Source organism: Dermacentor variabilis, chromosome 10, assembly GCF_050947875.1.
Source record: "Dermacentor variabilis isolate Ectoservices chromosome 10, ASM5094787v1, whole genome shotgun sequence".
NCBI classification, from domain to species: domain Eukaryota; kingdom Metazoa; phylum Arthropoda; class Arachnida; order Ixodida; family Ixodidae; genus Dermacentor; species Dermacentor variabilis.
In genome coordinates, this window is record NC_134577.1 from 85626640 (window position 1) to 85652755 (window position 26116).

Sequence of the window (26116 nt, forward strand, 5' to 3'; positions counted from 1 at the left end):
CGGTGGCGAATGTCGTAGCGTGCTCTTGATCGGTCCTGCGATGCCAAAGTGCGCAAACGAGCAATACGACGAGCTTCTTCGGCAAGGCAGAGAGTCTCGGCGACAGTGGGATTTTCATGACAACATAAAGGGAAAACAGTGTCGATTGTGTACCGGGGTGGCCGTGCGTACAGCAGTAAGAAAGGGCTCTAGCCGGTAGTCTCGTGCTTGGCGGTGTTGAACGCGTACGTGATAAAAGGCAATACGTCATCCCAGTTCTTGTGGTCGGATGAAACATACATAGATAGCATGTTTACAATTGTTCGGTTGGTACGCTCCGTAAGCCCATTCCTTTGTGGATGGTATGGTGTCGAGTGACGCAAGTGGGAATCACACAAACGAAGCAGCTCCTCTACGACGTCCGCTGTGAATTGTCGTCCACGGTTGCTGATGATCACGCGAGGCGGACCATGTCGCGGGATCACATATTGCAGCAGGAATGTTGAAACGTCAGTGGCAGTTGCGGAGGGCACGGCCGCCGTCTCGCAGTGGCGTTTGAGGTAGTCGACGTAAACAACTATCCAACGGTTTTGGAAATGAGCCTACAAAGTCAATGCCCACTTGCTGGAAAGGCGTGCTTGGAGGCGGGATCGGCTGCAGGAGACCTGCTGGAGCAGTAGATGGCCGTTTGTGGCGCTGACACTGTATGCAGCTGGCCACATACGTCTCAACAGATTGTCGCATAGCAGGCCAATAAAAGCGTTCCTGAATCCGGTAAAGCGTCCTCGCCGAACCCAGATGGCCAGACGTAGGGTCGTCGTGCATAGCACTGAGAATCGCTGTGCGAAGGCTCTCCGGTACCACTAGGAGGAAACGTGCGCCAGTGCTGGAAAAGTTCTTCTTATACAGGAGTCCATCACGTACACAGAAGTGGTTTGCTGCCGTCGAGGCGCTCGCAGCCGTGAAGAGCAGTGTTAATTTATCGTCTTTTCGCTGTTCGGCTTTGAAGCAGTCGAAGTCTGGAAAACGCGGGGAAACAGAAGCCACGAGGTGATCAAAGTCGTCGGCGTCAGAGTGCGTGATGCTAAGTGGCATACGCGAGAGGCAGTCCGCGTCAGCGTGTCGTCGACCGCTCTTATAAGAGACGGTGAAGCTGTATTCTTGCAGTCGGAGCGCCCAGCGCGCAAGGCGGCCACAAGGGTCACGAAGATTGACAAGCCAACACGATGAGTGGTGGTCGGTGACCACTGTAAAGGGCGTCCATACAGGTAAGAACGAAACCGCTGAACCGCAAATATTACGGCGAGGTATTCTTGTTCCGTGACAGTGTAATTCTGCACGGGCCTACTTAATGAGCGGCTTGCATATGCGATCACGTGTTCGCGGTCACCGTAGCGCTGAACTAGGACGGCACCAATACCTATACCACTGGCATACGTATGGAGTTTTGTCGGAGCTGAAGGACTAAAGTGCTGAAGAACCGGTCGTGACGTCAGCAGAAACTTCAACTGACGAAAAGAAGAGTCCCACTCCGGAGTCCACTCAAAGGGGGTGTCCTTTCGTAGCAGGCATGTCAGCGGATACGCAACGTCGGCGAATTTAGGAAAAAATCGGCGAAAATAGGAACGAAGCTCCAGAAAACTAAGGAGCTCCTTGACAGAGCGCGGTGCAATGAACGCTTCAACGGCTGCTGTTTTCTGAAAATCCGGGCGGATGCCATTCTTGTCGACGTTGTGCCCAAGCACAAGGGTTTGGCGGTCTCCGAAGTGGCATTTCTTAGCGTTTAAAACTAGACCAGCGTTTCTGATGCAGTTGAGGACAATATCCAGACGCGAGTTGGGTTCACTGAAGGTACGGCCAAAGATAACGACGTCGTCGAGGTAGCACATGCAGATGTTCCACTTCAAGCCGCGCAATACAGTGTCCATAAATTTCTCGAAAGTTGCCGGGGCGTTGCACAATCCAAATGGCATCACATTAAATTCCAAGAGCCCGTCAGGGGTTACAAAGGCAGTCTTCTCCTTGTCGTCAGGATGCATCGGAATTTGTCAATAGCCAGATCGTAAATCTACTGAGGAAAAGCAAGAGGCGGAATGAAGGCAGTCTATTGCGTCATCAATACGTGGGATTGGGTACACGTCCTTTTTTGTTACAGCATTCAAACGGCGATAGTCGACGCAAAATCTCCAAGATCCATCTTTTTTTTTAACAAGAATCACTGGTGCTGCCCACGGACTTGCTGACTCTTGTACGACTCCCTTTTTCATCATTTCGTGCACTTGTTCGTTGATAATCTGGCGCTCTGATGGTGAAACACGATATGGCTTTTGTCTAATCGGATTTGCCGAACCCGTGTTGATGGTATGGCGCGTTCGAGACGCAGGGATTGCATGTATTTTGTCCTTCTGCCAAAAGTAGAATACCGAAACGTGCTTCGAAAGCACACCCACTAACGTTCGGCGTTCACTCGTGCTGAGCGATTTGTTTACCATCGACAAAGGGGCCGTTTCCGAACTGTGGCCATCAGGTTCTTCCGGCCCATCTAAGTTCAGCCACTGATAAGGACGCGTGTTCCCTGGCGAAGGCTAATTTCATGCCGTCTGATAGTATAACGGGCTCCTTAGAACAGTTTACGGTCCATAAGCCTGTGCGTCCGCCTTTGATCGACACCACACAATGTGGCACCAACACATTCTTGTTCATACAGTTCAAGTGCATCGGTTCTACGGCAGCTTCGAAGCTGTCGGAATCGGCGCAACAACAGATAACGGGAACGCAAACGGTAGATGATGCAGATATGACCGCATCACCACAAACACCCAGTGTAGTTTCGCGATCTACAAGGTTCTCCAGGAGTCCTGATGGAATTCTACCACTTAAGAATACTTTTCCTGTGCGGCAGTCGACAGTAGCACCACCCTCCCGCAAGAAGTCCATGCTGAGAATAACATCCTGGGTCGACCAAGGAATAATTACAAACTCTGTCGTAATAACATGGCCTCCCAAAAACACGTCAGCACTACACACCCCAATAGGTCGCAACGGCTCGCCACTCACTCCACACAACTTTGAATCTTCGTCCCATTTCAACAACACTTTTCGCCCTAACACGTGGTTAAAAGAGACACTCCTGACCGAAATTGTTGCGCCTGTGTCCACCAGAGCCATCACAGGGACATTATCTACAAGCACGCGCATTTTGTTTTTCAGCATCAACACAGGAGGTATTTCTGTCAGTAGCACGTCTCCAGCGACCTCACCTCCAACGGCCGCGCTAGCTAGTTTCCCGGTGACAAAGGGGACGCGGTGCGACGCAGCGGTGAGGGACAACGGGGAGCACGACGTTGCGGTGGGGGTGTCAAACTTCTGTCAGATGCCGGGGAGCGATTCCGGGAGCTGCTCGGCCAATACTCGTCGCCAGATGATACGTTTGCTGGCCACGGGGCACCGTGTGGCGTTCGGAGGGCCGAGAAAACTCTGACGGCTGGCCATACCACGTGGTCATACGCTGGTTGCGAAACCGCGATATATGATCAGGGACACCGCAGGAATAACACACCGGGAGAAATCGAAACCTTGGTCGTTCGTCGATGAAGCGGATATTCTCATTTACCCGCATGTAGTGGGTCGGTTCGAGGCGTGTGTCACGACGATACATCGGGCGTCGAGAAGGCGTGCTCTGAGCGCGTTGGTCATAGCGCGTAGTCGGCGGGCGTGTTGTCATCCTCGGCTTTGGCTGCGCTGTACTCTACGGCCGCTGCGGTAACCATAGGTTGCCAAGGGGCCGAATGTGGCGCCGTCATAGCCTCACGTGACGTGTACATGCCATGGTGGTCAACAGTTGAATGCAACAACTTTTCGCGGCGGGAAAGTTCCTCGCGGACAATCTGTCGGATGGTCGAAGGAAGCTAGAGGCAAGGACTCGTGTCCACACTGGCAACCAGCGTAACGTTTGACAACCGAACAAACTTTGGCGCAATCCGACGCATCTTTAGCGTTTCAAAAGTTCTGCAGTGCCGAATAACGTCGAACACAGAACTGAGGCTCTATTTTCCAATTAGAAAATTGTACACATCCTCAGCCACTCCATTCAGCAAATGTCCAACTTTGTCTTCTTCCGACATGCGAGCACTGACCACCTTGCACAGCTTTAACACTTCTTCGATATATGTTGTGCATGTCTCACCTGGTAGCTGCGCCCGTTGTGACAGTGTCTGCTCCGCACGCTTCTTTTGGGTGACTGAGTCCCGAAAACACGCCTTTAACTCGTCAACAAAATGATCCCACGTCGTAAGCGCGTCCTTGTGGTTCCCATACCACACGAGGGCGGTATCGGTCAGGGAGAACACCACATTGGTGAGCTGAGCGGTTGCATCCCACCCGTTGGATTTGCTCATTCGTTTGTAGTCTACGTGCCATTCGTCGGCACCTTCCACCGCTTTGCCTCCGAAGGTGGGTGGAACTCGGTTGTATGGCAGTGGACTGCTAGGCGCTGCCCTCGGAGTGGCTCCTTCTTCGGGCATGTCGAAGACGGTCACGGCTGATGGCGGGAGGCCGGCAAGTCGGCGGTTTCGACAAAGCTGCGGCAGAGACGGTTTCGTTCTTGTGAGCGGTACCCCGCACCTCCACCATTTTGTTACGCGCGAAGGAGACCGTTTATAACCCTTATGGATGAAGGGGACCGTTTACCTTAATTCGCCGAGGTATGCACAAGAGCGGCCAGCTGGTTGGTATGGTATGGTATGGTATGGTATTCCTTATGCGATGGCGCACACCCACTGTGGGGGATTGGCCAAGATTTGGATGAAATTAGGCTATCTTTATTAAAAAACTGAAAATGGTAAAGCTAACTGGAGGAAATGAACAAAAATAAAATGTTTAAGAATTCAAGACAATCTCTTTGTAGCAATTATAAAATCCTCCACGGTTGAGCAAATATCCCTGTGGCACTGTCCAAGAGAGGAGGCTCCTAGAGAAAGGATATTTATAATTGAAAAGCTCAAACCAAGCTGTGTAAATCTTGATTGTAGATTTTTTCTTAAAGAAGTGAAACGGCGGCAGAATATGAAAAAAATGATCTATTGTTTCATCTTCTCCACAGACTGGGCACAGAGGGGAGGGCACCAGACCTGCCCTGTGACGATAGAAGTTTAATTTTGGTATTCGACAACGTAATTGGGTAAAGATGACTTCAGTTTTTCTGGTGTGAAAGGAATTTTTAGGCCAAGGGAATAGGAGGTGTCGATATTCTGAAAAATTTGCTACAGCTGGGTTCAAGAAGTCTTGCGGATCAACTCGGCGTCGTTCTCTTCTTCCTTCCCCCACTCGGTACCGCAAGCACGTTCACCGGTCTTCGTTTTCTTCATGCGTAACAATATGAAGGAAATGAAGGGACGACTACGGTCACGGTATGTTATGGTATGGTGAACTTTATTCACGTCCCGAAGATCAACCCTTGGGTTGACGCAGGCGGCTCTCACGTCGGGACAGCAAGGTATAACCTTACCGCCGTATCGTGGGCCTTCTGGACGGCCCGTACTTGATCTAAAAGAACTGCGTTGTGAAAGACTCGCGCCCAGCAGTCTCTTGCGCTCACGGTGCTTTCAGTGATTTCGCACAGCGGGTTTTAAGGCCTGACGCACCAGAAAAGCCCTTTCGTGTGTCCTCTTCTGAGAAAGGTCCCCACTAGTACGAGGCGGGCCAGATATCTGGTATCACGTAATATATAACCGATTAATTGAAATTGCCATGCAAATGCACCCCGCCAACAGAGCTCAACGCGGTAAGCTAAGACATGGAGCACCAGTGTTTATATTCCACGTGTGATTTTGCTGTGCACAATAACATTGTCACGTACCTAATCACGTAAACAGGAAAAGGGTACAAAAGAATTCGCCCACGACGTATCAAAAAGGTATAACATACATATCACTGGTTATGTAGCCATGAAGCCAATGGGCATGTGCCCCAGGGACAAACTGGAATCTACCGCTTTTCAGTAAACCTTTTTTGATGACAACTTGGCTCACTGCAAGTATCATATGACACCTACACGCTGACGTTCACGTAAAGCGATTTTTCTAGCAAATGAATGTCGGCGTCTATGGTGATTTTTTTTTCAGCTCTGAAAAAGCGCGTTTTTGATAAATATGACTTTCAACATCGCATTTGTGATCTTTACTGGCTTTGCGTAAGAGATATAAAGAACCTTTCCCTGCTACCGAGGCTCTTCAAAAAGAATGTTCCGATTTTCTCGAATGTCGCATCATAACGAAGTATTTGTCAGAAGACTACAAAGGTTACCAGAGTGGACCCATTGGCATCAGCGATAACACGTAGGATTGTGCGTCTGTTATTCGGCTACGATAACACTAGAATTTGTGTCCCGTACCTTCGCATAGATGGTTGGATCGAATGGATGATGCCGCAAGCATAGCAACGCGATGTCCAAAGCGTCCGCATGTACCTCTCATGCCTACGCCAACTACAGTCTAGCACCTCTATAACGAACGTCTCTAGGACAGCATGACTTGTATAACAAAGGAATAACCCTGTCCCTGTTCTTGTTTGAGTTGTGCACTGCAGAACTTTTACAATGAAGTGACCGGTATAACGGAGGTTTCTGGAGGTCCGAAACACTAAGTTTTAATGGTGTTTAGCTGCATTACGTTTCTTTCACACGACTGGCACGTATCACTGATCTGCGACATAGCAGAAGCTGGTGCAGTTGTGTGCGCTGTAGCTTCCGTTCGGCCAGTAGAATGAATTATTTTCTTCCTTGCGTGACAAGCGGGAGCTATAAGTTTGTCCCATTCTCACCTCGTGGCAGCTAACGCTTTGGAGCGCTGTTTCAGGCCGCAACACCGCCTTTGGGGTTGCAGTTGCAGTAAGCGCTCATTGCCCAGTCATTTTCTCGTAGCAGAATGCTACGAACTTCCCTGCGAGAGATTGAACAGCCTACTGGTTCGGTCCAAGTAGTACCGTTTCTATGGGGCAAAAGAAATTCATCGACGATTACGGTACTTCCTAATGCGAAATATATGCGTGTTTTCATTTCACAGTATATTCGCTGGCGGGAACAATCTGTCGCGTGCGGGAAATCACAAATGGAGCGAAATGTAGCGGGCCTACCTCGCTAATCGGGAGATTGAGAGAGGTAGCACGTGAGTGACGCTTAGGCGCGATTCACCGCTGCCACGGCATACTGACCGCTGCTCATGCAGAGCTTTGTTTCCATATGTGGTATCGGTGGACGCGCTCTCCACATGCCATCGGTAAACAGATGATAGCGCGGTATTTTAGAGCGATAACATGGCGGTCGTCACTGTCGAGCCCGTCTTGCGCGTCACTATGCTTTTCTTCTCACGCTTTCGCCATACCGTCCTCCACCGCTTTCCGCCTCATGGATCCGTTCCACTATCCTCCTCGCGCACTCTCCGCTATCGCCGTCTTTCATACCCTGATGTGCTCCCCGTTCGCTCTGGTATCCTTCCCTGTGCTCGTTTGCTCGGTAACGCCGACGCTCAACCCAGGAACGGGCGCGGAATAGCTCTGCACTAAAGTTATGGACAAAGAAGCAAGACGTAAGTCCCCTTTTGTTTCTTGAGCTGCTTCGCCGATTGCACATGTGTTGGTAAGTTCCCGTTTTCTGATGGCTTTAATTATTTAAATCTTTATGCTTTGTAATTCATTACGTCTTGCAATCTAGCCCAATCTTCAGTCATGGGCCATTTCACACAGCTTAGCAAGACGACAGCCGTCGGTGGCGCCAAGAGGGAACAAGCCGCTGCGTTTGCATTCACCCTCGATGCACAGCAAAGAATCCTGTGCCGGACGCAACTAGAGTTCGGAAGCACGGCGAAAGATAATTTACCTCAAAAGGAAGACTGATGCTCTGATAAGATGGCAAAAAGGCGAGCACTAATCTTAGTGTACGGCTTCGTAGCCCAAGCCACGGGGCCTATACAGATGAGTAGGCGAAGAGGCTAATTCTCACAGGACACGAAACTTTTCGGAGAAGGACGAAGAAGAAGAAAACACGCAAAGCTTTGTCCGCATCGGCTCCCGTTTTTTGGGAAGTTACTGATCGAATTTTTTGCCTGTCGGTCCCTAATTTCATCGCCGACGGATACGTGAAGTTTTGAGCTACACCTGGATACCTGACTTTGGCAGTGAGTGGAACCTACAAATTTTACGGCTATTTTCCACTTCGACCGCGCCGCCGGCCTATTGGCCACACGGTGAGATCTCTTCCTATGGAATACACTGTGCAAGGGGAGGAACTTCCCCCTGACGTTTTTCTAGAGGATTCCGGCAGGCAATTAGCCGGCCGAAGACACCATTTCACGAAATCGTCGAAAGACAGGCCCAGCAATGGAGCTAGGCCTTGCACGGTGCCCGGGCAGAACGATCGTGGCAGGACCGGAGCTGGTGTCAAGAGCCGCATTATTCGTCGTGGAAGAATGCCGATGCTTCCCAGGGTGAACAGGAAAATTATGATCAGAGTGAGGCCGCTGCGTTCGCATTCACCATCGATGCACAGAAAGAATCATGTGCCGGACGCAAGAAGAGACTGTGGTGGCTGTTGCGATCAACACCGCTGCTTGCAAGGAGGATTCCAAGCGTGAAGCGGACACGATATGTCCTGACTATCAACAGAATATTATCGTGGTCAGCACCCGCGAGGAGGAGAATGCAGCCGAATATGCCAGGAACAAGAATATTTGTATGGCGGGTCGTCTGCATGAGCTAGCGGCATACTGCACGGCACCACATGCTACGTGCAAGGGTGTAATACGAGACGTTTCCCGTTGTGACGGATCAGAGGTGTTGTAACGCAAGATTGTTAATGCAAGAAACCCCCTAGGGCTGGCAGCCAAAAGGATCAAGAACACCGGCACCATCTTAATTGCTTTTGACGGATACCGTGTACCCAACTACGTAAGGTATGACAATGCACTGGTGAGATGTACTTTATGTCGTAAGCAGATCGTCATCTGCTACGTTTGCGAAAGGCCTCGCCATCGTGCCGACGTATGTCCGACGCCCAGCGAAGCCGTATGCAGAGGGTGTGGAGCCATACGACCAACATCAGTGAATGCCTAAATGCAAGTTGTGAGGTGACTCACGGCAAAGAAAGAATGCAGACAACGCATTAAAATCCCATACATCGTTCGACGTCGTCGAAGAGAACGAGCCAGAGCCGGAAGGGGTTGGATGAGAAGCCCTACCACGAATTACCTTGGTGCCGAGCGCCAGTTCACCGAGCTCCACCAGCATGGCCCCTAGCAACCGGCCCCCGAGGGAGGTCACCGTCGCTCCAGATCGAGGTCTAACGGTCGCCGCCGTCCCAAGAGTTTATCCCGGAGCCGTTCCCGTGGTCGCCCAAGGTGACGATCTGCATCCATGGTTCGCTTCGAGCCCAGAAGCAAATCCAGGTCCAGATCCAGAGCCAGGCGACATCATCATCAGCAGCACGTCGTCCTTAAGGAGGGCCGCCCCACTTGGGTCAATCGGGACCGTGAAGGACCATCGAAGGTGATGTCCAGGTCGCTGCCAGGGACTGATCATGATGATGATGTTGATGATGACCATTATCATCATCATCATCATAAGCCTGGTTACGCCCATTGCAGGGCAAAGACCTCTCCCATACTTCTCCAACAACCCATGTCTTGTGCTAATTGTGACCATATTGTCCCTGCAAACTTCTTAATCTCATCCACCCACCTAATTTTCTACCGCCCCCTCCTTCGCTTCCCTTCTCTTGGAATCCAATCCGTAACCCTTAATGACCATCGGTTATGTTCCTTCCTCATTTTAGGTCCTGCCCATGTCCATTTCTTTTTCTTGATTTTAACTAAGATATCATTACCTTCCGTTTGTTCCCTGACCCAATCTGCTCTTTTCTTATCCCTTTACGTTACACCCATTATTGTTCTTTGCATAGCTCGTTGCGTCGTCCTCGATTTAGGTAGAATCCTTTTCGTAAGCCTCCAGGTTTCTGCCCGTAGGTGAGTACTGGTAAGACACAGCTGTTATACACTTTTCTCTTGAGCGATAATGGCAACATGCAGTTCATGACCTCAGAATGCCTGCCAAACGCACCCGAGCCCATTCTTATTCTTCTGATTATTTCAGCCTCATAATCCGGATCCGCGTTCACTACCTGCCCTAAGTAGACGTATTCCCTTACCACCTCCAATGCCTCGCTACCTATCATAAACTGCTGTTCTCTTCCGAGACTGCTAGACATTACTTTGGGTTTCTGCAGATTAATTTTAGACTCACCCTTCTACTTTGCCTCTCCAGGTCAGTGAGCATGCATTGCAGTTGGTTCCCTGAGTTACTAAGCAAGGCAATTTAATCAGCGAATCGCAATTTACTAAGGTATTATCCATGAACTCTCATCCCCAATTCTTCCCAATCCAGGTCTCTGAATACCTGCTGTAAACACGCTGTGACTGAGTTAAACAACATTATTTGGCCCACAATTTGACGCATGGAAACTCACCGTCACCTGGCTAGGCCCACTCGGGAACCATCAGGTGAAACCTCACGCGCCTTTGGAAAGATCGTATCTCCCTGCCTGATTTATTGCAATTTTGTTGCTTTCTTTATGGAGGACTACGGTGGCTGTGGAGCCGTTATAGATATCTTTCCGTATTTTTACATATGACTCCTCTGCACTCTCATTCCGTAATGCCCCCAAGACTGCTGATGTTCCGACTGAATGAAACACTTTCTCGTAATTAATGAAACCTATATATACGGGCTGGTTATATTCCGCGCATTTCTCTATCACCTGACTGATACTGTGAATATGGTCTATTGTTCAGTAACGTTTCCAAAATCCTGCCTGGACCTGTGGTTGACGGAATTCTAAGGTGTTCCCGATTCTACTTGCGATTACCTTAGTAAATACTTAGTAGGTAACGGACGGTAAGCTGATCGGTCTATATTTTTTCAAGTCTTTAGTGTCCCTTTTGTTATGCATTAGGATTATGTTGGCGTTCTCCCAACATTCGGGTACGCTCGAGGTAATGAGGCATTGCACATACAGGGTGGCCAGTTTTTCTAGAACAATCTGCCCACCATCCTTCAACAAATCAGCTGTTACCTGATCCTCCCCAGCGTCCTTCCCTCTTTGCATAGCTCCCAAGACTTTTTTACCTCTTCCGGCATTACTTGTGGGATGTCAAATTCTTCTAGACTATTCTCTCTTCCATTATTGTCGTGGGGGCCCTTGGTACTGTATAAATCTCTATAGAACTCCTCAGCCACTTGAACTATCTCATTCATATCAATAATAATAATGCCAGCTTTGTCTCTTAACGCATACATCTGGTTCTTGCCTATTCCTAGTGTATTCTTCACTGCTTTTAGGCTTCCTCCGTTCCTAAGAGCATGTTCAATTCTATCCATATTTTACTTCCTTACGTCAGCTGTCTGACGCTTGTAATTAACTTTAGAAGTTTTGCCCGTTCTATTCTAGCTGTAGGGTTAGAGGCTTTCATACATTGGCGTTTCTTAATCAGATCTTTCGTCGCCTACGATAGCTTACCGTTATCCTGCCTAAAGAAGTTACCACCGACTTCTATTGCACCATCCCTAATGATGCCCATAGGATTGTCTTTCATTGCTTCAGCACTAAGGTACACTTCCTGAGTTAAAGCCGGATACCTGTCCTGTAGTTTGATCCGGAATTCCTCTATTTTCCCTCTTAAGGCTAATACATTTATCAGCTTCTTATGTACCAGTTTCTTCTGTTCCCTCCTCAAGTCTAGACTAATTCGAGTTCCTATCATTCTATGGTCACTGCAGCGCACGTTGTCGAGCACGTACACATCATGCCAGGGTTAGCGCAGAGTATGAGGTCTGTTTTATTTCTAGTCTTTCTAGGAGAGTGGCGAAATACGCCTGCAGTATCCATGCAATTTCTAGCGTAATAAAACAAATACGTGTGTGTACGATTACAAAAAGACACATAGAGAATTAGAAGAGCCAGCAATGATTGAGAAATATATTTGGGAAAGGTGCAAGAAAACATAATGGGAAACACTGGGAGAGGAGCCGGATTGCTGGAACCATCAGGCAGTCAAATGTGAAAGAGTATATTCCATGAGCCAAAATAATTTTTGGTTATCAGGCAGACTGAGTGAAAAGAAAGCTTGGTTGCCCGCATACTGTTTCAGTACCAGACCACGCCCCACGAAGTCACTGACACTGCCCCTTGTGAGCTCCTGCTGGGTCGGATGGTCAAAACACCCTTGGACGTCTTGCATCCGGACCTCCGATCTGCAGTGCTCTTGAAGCAGCTGAAGCAGAAGCTGGCTGCCGACCAAGGGTGCCGTCCCGGGTCTTTGCCAGAGTCGGGAGCTCCAGTTTTCGCCAGGAACTTCCGTCCAGGTCCACCCTGGTCTGCCGGGCAGGTCGTGTCTCCTGCCAGCGTTTCATCGCTGCCCGTCCGCATGCCAGAAGGGTCCATGTGGCACAGACACACCGACCATGTCAGGCCTCGCCTCGGGACCTGGCCAGCACCCTGGACTGACACTTCTGAGTTCCAGCCCGCAGGAGGACTAGCGGCAGCACGAGTTGCTTCCTGCGGAGCGCCACACACCTCGGAGGCGGCAACCGTTGCCAGTGGTGCGGCACTCACTGGAACGGTGTCGAGCCCGGCACCACTCACAAGGCCGACCACTACGGACCCTCTGGATGGAGCGAGGCTGGCTCAGGCAGCACCCGGTGTTGCCACACCAAACCCATGAACACTGGTTCCCAGGCGGAGTACTGCACGGCGGAGGCCACCATACCATTACTCGCGTGGGTAGCAGGCACCGTCTACTTGGCTGGCACGGTGGCAGAGCCTTCTGCTCTGAACATGGACGTTTGAGTTAGAGACAAAATAGGTGTGTATGTGATTGCGCAAGCGCACCTTAGAGACATGCAAGAATAACCAATGATTGATAATCGTGTTTGGGCACGTTGTAAGAGAACTAATTGGGAAAGAAAAGGAGGGGAGTCCAAATGTTCATACATGCTACAGCCAAATGGGTAAAAGCTGAACTCAAAGTTTAAAGATCATCTTTGGTTATCAGGCGCAGTCAGCCGAAAGGACTTGCCTAGCCGTGACATGGTTATGAACGCGGAAACATTGCCAATAATTTAATCAGCAGTTAGTCCCATGCCTTAGCGGTAATAAGTGTTTCGGGAAGGATAGAGGAGTTATCTCGTTGGTTGACATTAATGCTCACATAGATCTAGACGACAGTGCCCACAACAACGTGAATATTGTGCTAGGTGTATGTGAATAACGTAACCTCGTTATCATGAATACGTGGCCGCAATGTGATGGCCAGATCACGCGAGTAGGCAGATTTAGACAATTCGCCATCGATTCCTCTCTGATGACGGAGTTTGTGATCCGTTGGCAGAACTGATCATTGATGAGGAAGGTTGTAGCAGTGTAGGGAGTAGACAAAAACGCATAATTTTGAGAATGATATATGTTGTTGGGAAAGAGAGCAAAAAACAAAGAATTTCCAGTGCAAGTGTGAACGCTGGACTGATAAATGTGGTTGCAATGATCGAGGAAAACTTGCCATATGGCCAAGCAATGGGTAGGAATAGAGTTAGCTTTGAAGTCTAACGACGAGAAAAATGAGGACAGTGACGCAACATCCTTGCTGATAAGTAAAAAGGAAAACGAAAAGTTAGCGGAACAGGGAGGTACGGGAAGCGATCAACCAACGACAGAAAGGATCACGAGAGCATAGGGAGGAAAAAAACGCACAGTTGCCGCAGGATGAAACAGACAGTAAATCAGAAATATACTGGGAGAAAAAAAAACTGCGAGTTGAACACTGTTTCCAGAAAAAATTAGGGTGAAAGTGGAAGTTCGTTGTGGAAAAAATGCGCTAGAAATAGAATGCTGCACCTTGGATATTTTGGAATCACATTAAATTACTAGTGAGAAAGTCGGGATCAGTACATTATCTAGACGAGCAGGGCAACAACATGGAAGGGGGAAGGCCGAGTTAATTTAATTTGAAAAATAACAGCCGAATTGTTTCAAGGCCATGGCGAGGTTGTTTGTAAGGAAAGTGAGAGAACGAGCGAGAACCAGACGGGAAAGAAGCCGGTGCTGAGAAATTTACACTGGAAGAAAGCTGAAAGAAATTTCCTAAACGCACAGCCACAGCTTTAGACAAGCTTCCCCTCCAGGCTAATTAATAGGCTGGTACCAAAAAGAAAAGAAGCCCTGTTGAATGCGATAGAAAATCAAGCTTATATTATAGGCGAATACATGACTGTTTGCAACAAAGGAGAATGAAGTTAATCTATAGAGCTAAGGTCGAAACAATAATCACTCATGTATACTGTCGACGACTACATTGGTAGTGTACAGGTTGGCAAGGCAGGCGAGTAAATAAAAACTGCAAGCATGGGCAAAACAAAATGTTGTATTGCGAGAACTACAGGATGGATTGAAACTCGGTTGGCGTCGGCATGATAACGTATTTGTTCTCCATCGGTGTGTTGGAATATCGAGAGTACAAAGAAGAATATTATATGTGGCTTTTTTTTCTACATTACCGGAGGCTATCACCATGTAGACTGGCACATTCAGTGTTATATTCTGGAAGGAGAAGGTGTAGACCACGACTGTATAGAGATCTTGAGGGAGATTTAGCGAGAAAATGTCGTTTGCTCTGAATTATAAGAAATGAGGAGCAAACAGGAGGTTGATATCACCGAGGGATATAGACAGGCCCGCCCTGCATCAGCGCTGCTGTTCATGGTGTATATGGTAAGGATGCAAAGGACGCTAGAAGGAATGACTATTGGTATTAGCCACTGATGCAATCAAGTAGGAACAATAGTGAAGAAGCAGGTTTCAGATTTATTCTATGCGGACGACATTGTGTTGCTTGCTAACATGCAATATGATATGCAACGTCGGGCTGATATCTGTCGGCGAGAACGTGAGAATTTAGGATTAAAATTTTGCGTCCGAAAATCAGGTTCTATGGTAATAAATGAAAAATGTCAACGGACAATGTTAATACAGTGCCGGGAAATGCGTCGGGCAAGGGAATACAAGTACGTTGGTGCATCGATAAACGAAGGTGATAGATCTCTGTAGACACAATCATCCTAAACGACAGCGTCCGCGTCTCATGCACAGCATCTCATACCTCTAGCTGTCAAGAAGGAAGAATGTGGGAATATTTCTTTAGCACTCTATATTGTTGTTGTTGTTGTTGTGAAAATATACAGACACTAGAAAAAAAGGGAGAGCGAATGGCGCGCTAGAGACTACACTGCCAGCGCTAGAGAGACTGCCACCGAAAGGGGCACACTAGCTGTCTACTCTTAGAAAGAAGGGACATAAACGTGGAAATGGCAGAGAAGAAGGAAAGGAAGGAAGAGTAAATAAAGTAGAATATGTCAAAATTCAAACTTACGCAGAACGCACACAGTACAGGTCAAGCACAGTAGCGCCAGTCCCCCCCCCCCCCCCCCCCACTGCAAGTCGCGCCACTAAATAATGCCGAAATACAGATCATTGTTTCAGGGCCGATAGTGCATTTATTAGAACACTAGACTGAACTGTATGAGGTGAAAGGCCAATGAAGCAATAGACTTAGTGGCTTTTCACTGCCTGAACGCGGGTTACGCGCAAGCGAATGGACGCAGCGAACACGCACCGCGAACTACACGGCGTCGGTGCACAAACGGGAAGTCCGCGAACGCGGCGAATCCCTTCTCCACTTTCAAGCGCTTTCCTGCTCCGGCGCTCGCTTCCTCAAAATTCCAACAAAGCAGGCCAGAATCACAAACTGGACGGCGTACAGGAAATATCCAATGTCCACAGCACCCCCCAACACAGCTGAGGACTAAACAAAGGAACTCAAAGTCGCGCACGAAGCCACAACACGAAACATATACATTAACGCGAAAACACCTGCAGTCGACCCACATCTGCTGCACCTGTGGGAGGGCCGGCGCAGCTTAACCAAGCGCTGGAAAACTCAAAGACTGAACAGAAAACTTAGGGCAAGAATAGCAACGCTGACAGAACAAGCAAATGAGTATGCCAGAGAGCTGCAAGCGGAAAATTGGCTACGATTTTGCGATTCACTGAGAGGCACGCTATCCACCGCTAAGACGTGGGCTATCTTACGTAGCATGATAGACCCGGACTCTACAAAGACGGCAACAGCGAGAACGATACGCACCCTAGTAGGTGAATACAAAGGTGACACCGATAAACTGATCCAAGCGCTCAGGGACAAATACATTAAAACAGGAGGCGATAGTGTCGAATCTCTCAGCTACAAAGCGCTGACAAACAAACCTCTAGATGAGCCCGTTACGGTTGCCGAATTGTATGCAGCGGCGCAGGACATCAGACGAAACACAGCACCCGGAGCGGACGGCATCACCAGTGCAATGCTGCGCAACCTCAGCAATGAGCAACTCGGAGAGTAGTCGACTACTTCAACAAGGGCATATGGGAAACTGGTACCATTCCACAGCAGTGGAAGGAAGCCACCATAGTCCTAATCCCTAAACCGGGAAAACAGAAAACTATTCAGAACTTGAGACCAATCTCACTTACGTCATGTCTCGGGAAGCTGTTTGAGAAAAGTGATACTCGCCAGGTTAACCGATTATATCTAAAGTCATAACCTCCTATTGGTGTTCGTGTATGGTTTCCGCAAACATCTTTCAACACAGGATGTTTTCCTTAGGCTAAGAGACGAAGTAATAAACAACGTGGCGACTGGTGAAGAAAACATAGTGGTGGTGTTGGATCTAAAGAGCGCATTCGACACTATGTTCCATAAGCTCATCATGGAGGAACTAGAAGAAATGGGATGCAGAAAGAGAATTTTTGACTACGTCAGATCCTTCTTAACTGGTAGGACTGCCACGATAGGTTTAGAAGATATGCGATCACCCAAGCTCAATCTCCCCAACAATGGAACTCCACAGGGAGCTATACTCTCACCATTATTATTTAACATTGGCATGAACAATTTGGCAAGAAGGTTGCATCAAATCCAAGATCTCGAATTCGCACTCTATGCGGATGATATCACCTTATGGATGCACAAAGGATCGTTAGGCCACAAAGAAAGCACCCTACAAGAAGCTATCAACACCGTTGAACACTTCGTGGCAGAACATGGCATGGCCTGTGCACCAGAAAAGTCGGAATGGGTCAGAGTCCATGGACGAAACTACCGTAACAGGCCAAACCTACACCTCCAACTAGGGAACCGAATGCTTCCAGAAAAGACCAAGGTTCGTGTCTTGGGCCTCTGGATCAAAGCAACCGGCGAGCGGATGACACTATCGCGACCCTGAAAGCGACAACGAAACAAATAGCAAGACTAATAGGAAGAATCACAAAGAAAGGAAGAGGCCTATACAAAAACGAAACGATACGACTCGTTCAAGCTTTTGTCATAAGCCGGATAACATATGCTCTTCCCTATCAAAACATAAATCGCACAGAAATCAAGATGGTGGACCAGATCGTACGGTGCGCGTACAAGGTGGCGCTAGGATTACCGGTGAACACTGGAAATGAAAGACTACACGACACAGGAGATTACAACACCTTTGAAGAGCTCAAGGCAGCGGTTATGATAAATCAGACAGAGCGCCTGTGTCTCACACAAGCCGGACAACAACTACTCTCTGAACTAAGATATTCGGTGAAACCGCAATATTGCAGTGACCAAATCCACCAGATACCATGCCACATCAGGAAGCAAATACAAGCCACACCGATACCAAAGAACATGAATCCCGAATACCACAAAGGCCGAAGACAGCCCCGAGCCAAACAACTTATCAAAAGCATTGGGAATAATCAAGAAGTGCAATACAAGGACGCCGCTCGGACTGCTAGAAGACACGTCATTGTAGCAGTTCGCAACACGCAACGGAAAAGAGCCGAAATAACGGCCTCAATAAACACAACATGCACAGCCACTGCTGAAGCTTCAGCAATCGCGATGGCAATCAAACACAACGCCAGCGCCGGGCACTCGGCACTGGTTATCTCCGACTCTCAAGCAGCATGCAGAATGTACGTGCAAGGCAGATTGCCACGAATCGCGCTGAGAATCTTGGGCGACGCGCTCCAAGAAGAACATGCAATCATATGGTGCCCAGGACACGAGGGCATCCCAGGCAATGAGAGGGCACACTCCCTAGCTCCAGAACTCGCAAACCGAGCGGGGAACCACAGCCCTTTGCAAGATAGTCCACTTACAGCCCGAGACATCCTCGAACACCAACGTCGCACGAGAGAGAGCCTTGCCCCCCCGCATCGGCAACTGGGGGTACAAGAAGCCCGCGCATACAGAAGAATACAGACACACACCTATCCCCACTTGGGAAGAGCACATCACATGAATCCCACACTACATGCCAGCGTTTGTCCATGGTGCGGTGCGTGGCCGTCGCTGCCACATGTGACGTGGGAATGTACAAAAAGACCACGAGAAGCGAACTCGCCTGAGATGCTTGCCTGCAATAGGGAGCCGTGGGAGATCCTCCTCGCCGGGCCGGGGCTGGGGGCCCAAAGGGGCCTCTTGGGCAAGGCGGAGAGAGTAGCCAGGATCACTGGTGTCCTGGAATAGGGACCCACCCAACCGCTTCCCTCCCACCCTACCCTTTTTCTTACTCCCCTCTTCCCTCTCAATAATTAATAAAGTTTTTCCACAAGCACCCCCTCGCGGTGCAAATGTAATTGTGTCATTTTGATAGACGGGGCAGCTGCGCTTTTTCGTAGAATACGGCGGAGACACTTAAGAATCTTTACGGGTGCGCACGCAGAAGCACATGAGTCGGTTTGGTGAAATGCTTTCTTTTTTCGCGCGTTCCTGGTCGGAGCAAGCTCTAGCCTACGTTCTAACTACGCCTCGTTAATGGCAAATGACGAAGTGTCGCTGCAGGCGTTCTCCTGGAAAACAAAAGCGAGGAAAGTAATGTACGAATAATACCAACCGATTCTTAGTCAAGGCAAACAACATGTCAGTGGTTGCAGAGGCCGCAATAAAAACACCTGGCGAAATCTTATTTACTGTATTTGTGGAATGAGGGGGGAGAAAAATGGTTGAATGTAGCCTTAAAGTAATCCAGTACTTTATAGCTGTTGCTCAAGTACTGTTTGAGCAATTTTTGGTGATCGTAATCAATAACGGATTGTTAAATAAGTCAACGTGATCGGTTACATTATTTCGGTCACGCGTTGAAGTCTGGCTACCGGAGACCTTCGAAAACAGTGAGCAGAACATCATGCACACTAATGCATATGTATCATTCTTCGTGCACTTTTAATGCGCAAAGTTCACCACTTGTATAGAGTACACATAGATAAGGACTCTTAGCGTATGACCATTCATTTCGGGAACACATAGCTACCACGAATGAACACGCGTCGGTGTCAATATTGAAGCCATTCATAGCTGAACGACACGGTTGTTGAACGCTGCTGTTATAGAAGGGCCCCCACTTGGTGCTCATTTGGTATTGGAGGGAAACAATGCATCTAGGAAGTGAAGTAAAGAGTCACCTTAAAGATACGTTCACTTCCACTTATTTGCGCAGCCATACTTATTGAAGCAAGCACTGGGAGGGAACACGTGTTGCAGCCTTTGAGAACAGCAATGTACGGATGTTTATTCTCTGCCGTACCGCCACCCCTACCCTTTTTCGCTATGAGCGTTACAAAATAAAGAGCGGTTGATTTCAAATGCCTACGGCGGAAGCTGAACTATGTGAAAAGAATATTTTAGTGGCACAAACATCGATTGACCCTCTTGTTTATTGCGCAGCGCTTCTAGCTCACCTGCTGAGAGGGCACGGGAGAAAATTAAAGATAAATGAGGCAGAAAAATATAGAAGACACTGTGTTAAAATATATGCGTTTTGTTATAGTGATCTTATCAGAACATAAGTTTAGCCAAAAAGTTGAGTTACTGAAGGGCCTGGCAATAAATAAAATTATTCAGAAATCAGTGATCACCGCACACTGAAGCACAGAATCGTAGAGTTTGGGGACTTGGCAAGTGAACACGATCTTAGCAAAATTTCTTGAACTCCAGTATAAGAAATCGGAGGTAATGATCTATAGCAGTCATGAACAACAAATGAGGGAACATTTCCTGACATGAGTTATTTTGGTTTCGACCTTACCTTCATAGATTAACTTCATTCTCCTTGGTCGCAAACAGTCAGGCATTCGCCTACAACATAAGCTTGATTTTCTATCGCTTTCAACAGAGCTTCCTTATTTTTTGGTACCAGCCTATTAATTAGCCTAAAGGGGAAGCTCGTCTAAACCTGTGGCTGTGCGTTTAAGAATTTTCTTTCAGCTTGCTTCAGTTTAAAGTTCTCAGCAGCGGCTGCTTTACCGTGTAGTTCTTGCTCGTTCTCTTACTTTCCTTACAAACAACCTCGCCATGGCCTTGAAATGATTCGGCTGTTCTTTTTCAAATTACATTACCTCGGCATCCCCTTCCAGTTTGTTGCCGTGCTCGTCTAGATAATCTACTGCACCCGACTTTCTCACTAGTATCTTAATGTGATTCCAAAATATCCAAGATGCAGCATTCTATTTCTAGCGCATTTTTCACAACGAACTTCCACTTTCACCCTTATTATTGCTGGAAATAGTGTTCAAATCACAGTTTATTTTCTTCCAGTATATTTCTCATTTACTGTCTGTTTCATCCTGCGGCAACTGTGCGTTTCTTGCCTCCCTATCATCTCGTAATCCTTTCTGTCGTTGGTCAATCGCTTCCCCTACCTCCCTGCTCCACTAACTTTTCGGTTTACTTTTTCCTTTCCAGCAAGCATGCTGCGTCACTGTCCTCATTTCTCTCGTTATTAGACTTCAAAGCTAAATATATTCCTACCCATTGCTTGGCCATATGGCAAGTTTCCTTCGACTATTGCAAACACATTTATTAGGTCAGCGTCCACACTTGCACTGGAAATTTTTCGTTCTTTGCACTCTTTCCCAACAACATATACCATTTTCAAAATTATGCGTTTTGTCTACTCCCTATACTGTTACAGTTTTCCTCATCAATGTTCAGTTCTCCCTAAGGATCACAAACTCCATCATTAGAGAGTTTTCAATGGCGAATTGTCTAAATCTGCCAACTCGCGTGATCTGGCCATCACATTTCGGCCACGTATTCATGATAACGAGGTTACGTTATTCACATAAACCTAGCATAAAATTCACGTTGTTGCCGGTACTGCCGTATAGATAGCATTAATGTCAACCAACAAGATAACTCCTCTATCCTTCCCGAAACACTTAATATTGCCGCTAAGGCATTGCACTAACTGCTGATTCAATTCCTGGCAATGTTTACGCGTTCATAATCATGTCACGGCTAGAGAAGTCCTTTCGGCTGACTGCGCCTGATAAACATAGTTCTTTTACAGCGTGCCCAAACACGATTATCAATCATTGCTTACTCTTGCCTGTCTCTAACGTGCGCTTCCGCAATCACATACACACCTATTTTGACTCTAATTGCTCCTCAATTCCTAACCACTTTTATTTTGCCGCCTTTATGGCTTAGTGATCTGTTGAACGGACAGGCCGGACAGGCCGCCATTGGAATCTGAACCTGGCAACGTTTAACGTTAGAACGCTATCTAGTGAGGCGAGTCTAGCAGTGTTATTGGAGGAATTAGAGGGTAGTAAATGGGATATAATAGGGCTCAGTGAGGTTAGGAGGACAAAAGAAGCATATACAGTGCTAAAAAGCGGGCATGTACTGTGTTACCGGGGCTTAGCGGAGAGACGAGAACTAGGAGTCGGATTCCTGATTAATAAGGAAATAGCTGGTAACATACAGGAATTCTATAGCATTAACGAGAGGGTGGCAGGTCTTGTTGTGAAACTTAATAAGAGGTACAAATTGAAGGTGGTACAAGTCTATGCCCCTACATGCAGTCATGATGACCAGGAAGTCGAAAGCTTTTATGAAGACGTGGAATCGGCGATGGGTAAAGTCAAAACAAAATACACTATACTGATGGGCGACTTCAATGCCAGGGTAGGCAAGAAGCAGGCTGGAGACAAGTCAGTGGGGGAATATGGCATAGGCTCTAGGAATAGCAGAGGAGAATTATTAGTAGAGTTTGCAGAACAGAATAATATGCGGATAATGAACACCTTTTTCCGCAAGCGGGTTAGTTGAAAGTGGATGTGGAGGAGCCCGAATGGTGAGACTAGAAATGAAATCGACTTCATACTCTGCGCGAACCCTGGCATCATACAAGATGTAGACGTACTCGGCAAGGTACGCTGCAGTGACCATAGGATGGTAAGAACTCGAATTAGCCTAGACTTGAGGAGGGAACGGAAGAAACATGTACACAAGAAGCCAATCAAAGTGTTAGCGGTAAGAGGGAAACTAGAGGAATTCCGGATCAAGCTACAGAACAGGTATTCGGCTTTAACTCAGGAAGAGGACCTTAGTGTTGAAGCAATGAACGACTATCTCATGGGAACCATTAAGGAGTGCGCAATAGAAGTCGGTGGTAACTCCGTTAGACAGGAAACCAGTAAGCTATCGCAGGAGACGAAAGATCTGATCAAGAAACGCCAATGTATGAAAGCCTCTAACCCTACAGCTAGAATAGAACTGGCAGAACTTTCTAAGTTAATCAACAAGCGTAAGACAGCGGACATCAGGAACTATAATATGGATAGAATTGAACAGGCTCTCAGGAACGGAGGAAGCCTAAAAACAGTGAAGAATAAACTAGGAATAGGCAAGAATCAGATGTGTGCGTTAAGAGACAAAGCCGGCAATATCGTTACTAATATGGATGAGATAGTTCAAGTGGCTGAGGAGTTCTATAGAGATTTATACAGTACCAGTGGCACCCACGACGATAGTGGAAGAGAGAATAGCCTAGAGGAATTCGAAATCCCACAGGTAACGCCAGAAGAAGTAAAGAAAGCCTTAGGAGCTATGCAAAGGGGGAAGGCAGCTGGGGAGGATCAGGTAACAGCAGATTTGTTGAAGGATGGTGGTCAGATTGTTCTAGAGAAACTGGCCACCCTGTATACGCAATGCCTCATAACCTCGAGCGTACCGGAATCTTGGAAGAACGCTAACATAATCCTAATCCATAAGAAAGGGGACGCCAAAGACTTGAAAAATTATATACCGATCAGCTTACTGTCCGTTGCCTACAAAGTATTTACTAACGTAATCGCAAATAGAATCAGGAACACCTTAGACTTCTGTCAACCAAAGGACCAGGCAGGATTCCGTAAAGGCTACTCAACAATAGACCATATTCACACTATCAATCAAGTGATAGAGAAATGTGCAGAATATAACCAACCGTTATATATAGCTTTCATTGATTACGAGAAAGCGTTTGATTCAGTCGAAACCTCAGCAGTCATGGAGGCATTACGGAATCAGGGTGTAGATGAGCCATATGTAAAGATACTGGAAGATATCTATAGCGGCTCCACAGCCACCGTAGTCCTCCACAAAGAAAGCAACAATATCCCTATAAAGAAAGGCGTCAGACAGGGAGATACGATATCTCCAATGCTATTCACAGCATGTTTACAGGAGGTATTCAGAGGCCTGGAGTGGGAAGAATTGGGGATAAAAGTTGATGGAGAATACCTTAGCAACTTGCGATTCGCTGATGATATTGCCTTGCTTAGTAACTCAGGAGACCAATTGCAATGCATGCTCACTGACCTGGAGAGGCAAAGCAGAAGGGTGGGTCTGAAAATTAATCTGCAGAAAACTAAAGTAATGTTTAACAGGCTCGGAAGAGAACAGCAGTTTACGATAGGTAGCGAAGCACTGGAAGGGGTAAGGGACTACATCTACTTAGGGCAGGTAGTGACCACGGATCCGGATCATGAGGCTGAAATAACCAGAAGAATAAGAATGGGCTGGGGTGCGTTTGGCAGGCATTCTCAAATCATGAACAGCAGGATGCCACTATCCCTCAAAAGGAAAGTGTATAACAGCTGTGTGTTACCAGTACTCACATATGGGGCAGAAACCTGGAGACTTACGAAAAGGGTTCTGCTGAAATTGAGGACGACGCAACGAGCTATGGAAAGAAGAATGATGGCTGTGACATTAAGGGATAAGAAAAGAGCAGATTGGGTGAGGCAACAAACGCGGGTAAACGACATCTTAGTTGAAATCAAGAAAAAGAAATGGGCATGGGCCGGACATGTAATGAGGAGGGAAGATAACCGATGGTCACTAAGGGTTACGGACTGGATTCCAAGGGAAGGGATGCGTAGCAGGGGGCGGCAGAAAGTTAGGTGGGCGGATGACATTAAGACGTTTACAGGGACAACATGGCCACAATTAGTACATGACCGGGGTAGTTGGAGAAGCATGGGAGAGGCCTTTGCCCTGCACTGGGCGTAACTAGGCTGATGATGATGATGATGATGATGATGATGATGATCTGTTGAAAGAGGAGCTCCTTTCTTTCATCTTTTTTTCTCTCTTTTCTGTTGTTGCAGCTGATGCTAGCCTGAAGGGCCCTTAGGGCACATCTTTATTACTACTTACTCTGGCGTCTTGGGCGTCCGTGTGCCCTCCCTTCCCCCACAAAAAAAGAAGAAAGCATATGCACGACCAACATGTCGCCTGCACACTTCTCATCAGAGCCAGTGAGCGAAGTGCATTCCGTCTCTTCTAAAGCCGGCATTCGTTTTCACTTTTCTGTTGACTACTACAACCTAGAAACCTTTCACTTACCTCACTTTCCAAATCTCCTGATTAGTGGCCCAACTGCTCTTTGTACGTCAGTGTCATCTACTCGGAATTCCGACACTTTGCACACTAAAATCGGCAACACAGGGTACATCGCGCTCAGGTCGTCTACACCTTTCGCCAAACGCAGTTCTAGCCCCGCAGGTTTCCTGTTTCGCTCGTCATTGAGACCATGCGCTACTACTACAAGGTTTTGTCGCTGTGCATTCCCGTAACATTTTCTCTAGCTTGCTCTCTCACATAACATATTGTACGCCCTAGAAAGTCCCCTACTGTCTGTCCTTTCTCGCCTTTTACATACTCCACAACTACCTCTTCTCACGTAGACAGAATTGAGCCACCGGTGATAATTACCATTTCAATCTTTCCTATTGACGAGGCCTCTTCTTGTTTCCCTCTGCGAACCGTTCCCGCGTGATTTGGATTTCATATCGGGCATTGGCCCTTGCGTTCCCGCTTTCCTTTTCTGGTACCTTCAAAATAGGTAACCCTCCTTCCAGTTGCCCACGGCATATGTTCCTCGCATTCCACGCACGTTGTCGGAACATCCGGTGTACCACAATCACTTCCATTCTCGTTCGTGATGACGGCCCTGTTCACTTTTTCGTCAGCTGCTTGGAGTCTTTCTTCTACAGTCTTCCGTATACCACACTACATATTGAGCTCATTTTTCCGCTCTTCGATCCGTTTCACAAGTTCATGCTGGACATCCTCCGTTTTTTCAGCCTATCATGGAAACCACAGTGTCTGTCTATTGACTCAATTAGCTCGCCAATCTCATCGTTCCCTTCGTCCACCTTGAGGGACTCCCCGCGATCTCGACGCATCACCGCCATGCTTACCGTATATTGAACTTGGGTTTTTCTGGTGCAAACAACCAAAAATTCAAACCAGCTAACTACAACCGGAGCCCGATGATTTTCTAGAACGTTTTTTTCAACTGGAACGCGTGTTACTAATGTACTGTCTAGGCTTCCAAACGCTTCTTCAAAGTCCACGCAGTCGCTAAAGGAACCTGAGGATAGCGACCAGCTTCAAAGCAATCCAGACATCATCATTCTTCCGGCTGATAAAGGAAGCGCAACTATTTTGCTTGATTACGGCAACTGCACCAAGACGACGCTGAAATTGGTTAGTGACGCCACAACCTATACTGGCCTGACGCTTGATACCACAGGAAAACTGCAACTTTCAGCTGACGCTTTCTGTTAGGTCCCACCTCAGCCTAAACACTTTATTACTGACGGCTTTGCTACAACGAATCATCTGCAGCACTTTATGGCCTACCAAAGATACACAAGCCAGGTGTTACT

General features: G+C 47.6%; 1 protein-coding gene across 1 annotated transcript in view; it reads left to right on the forward strand.

Annotated features, from left to right (window-relative positions):
- LOC142559317 (uncharacterized) overlaps positions 1–24576 on the forward strand; it is a 98985-nt gene extending 74409 nt beyond the window's left edge. Inside the window, exon 3 of the mRNA XM_075670931.1 lies at positions 24551–24576. Within this exon, the coding sequence (XP_075527046.1) occupies positions 24551–24576 (26 nt within the window). The remainder of the gene's footprint in view (positions 1–24550) is intronic.
- The last annotated feature ends 1540 nt before the right edge of the window (positions 24577–26116 follow it).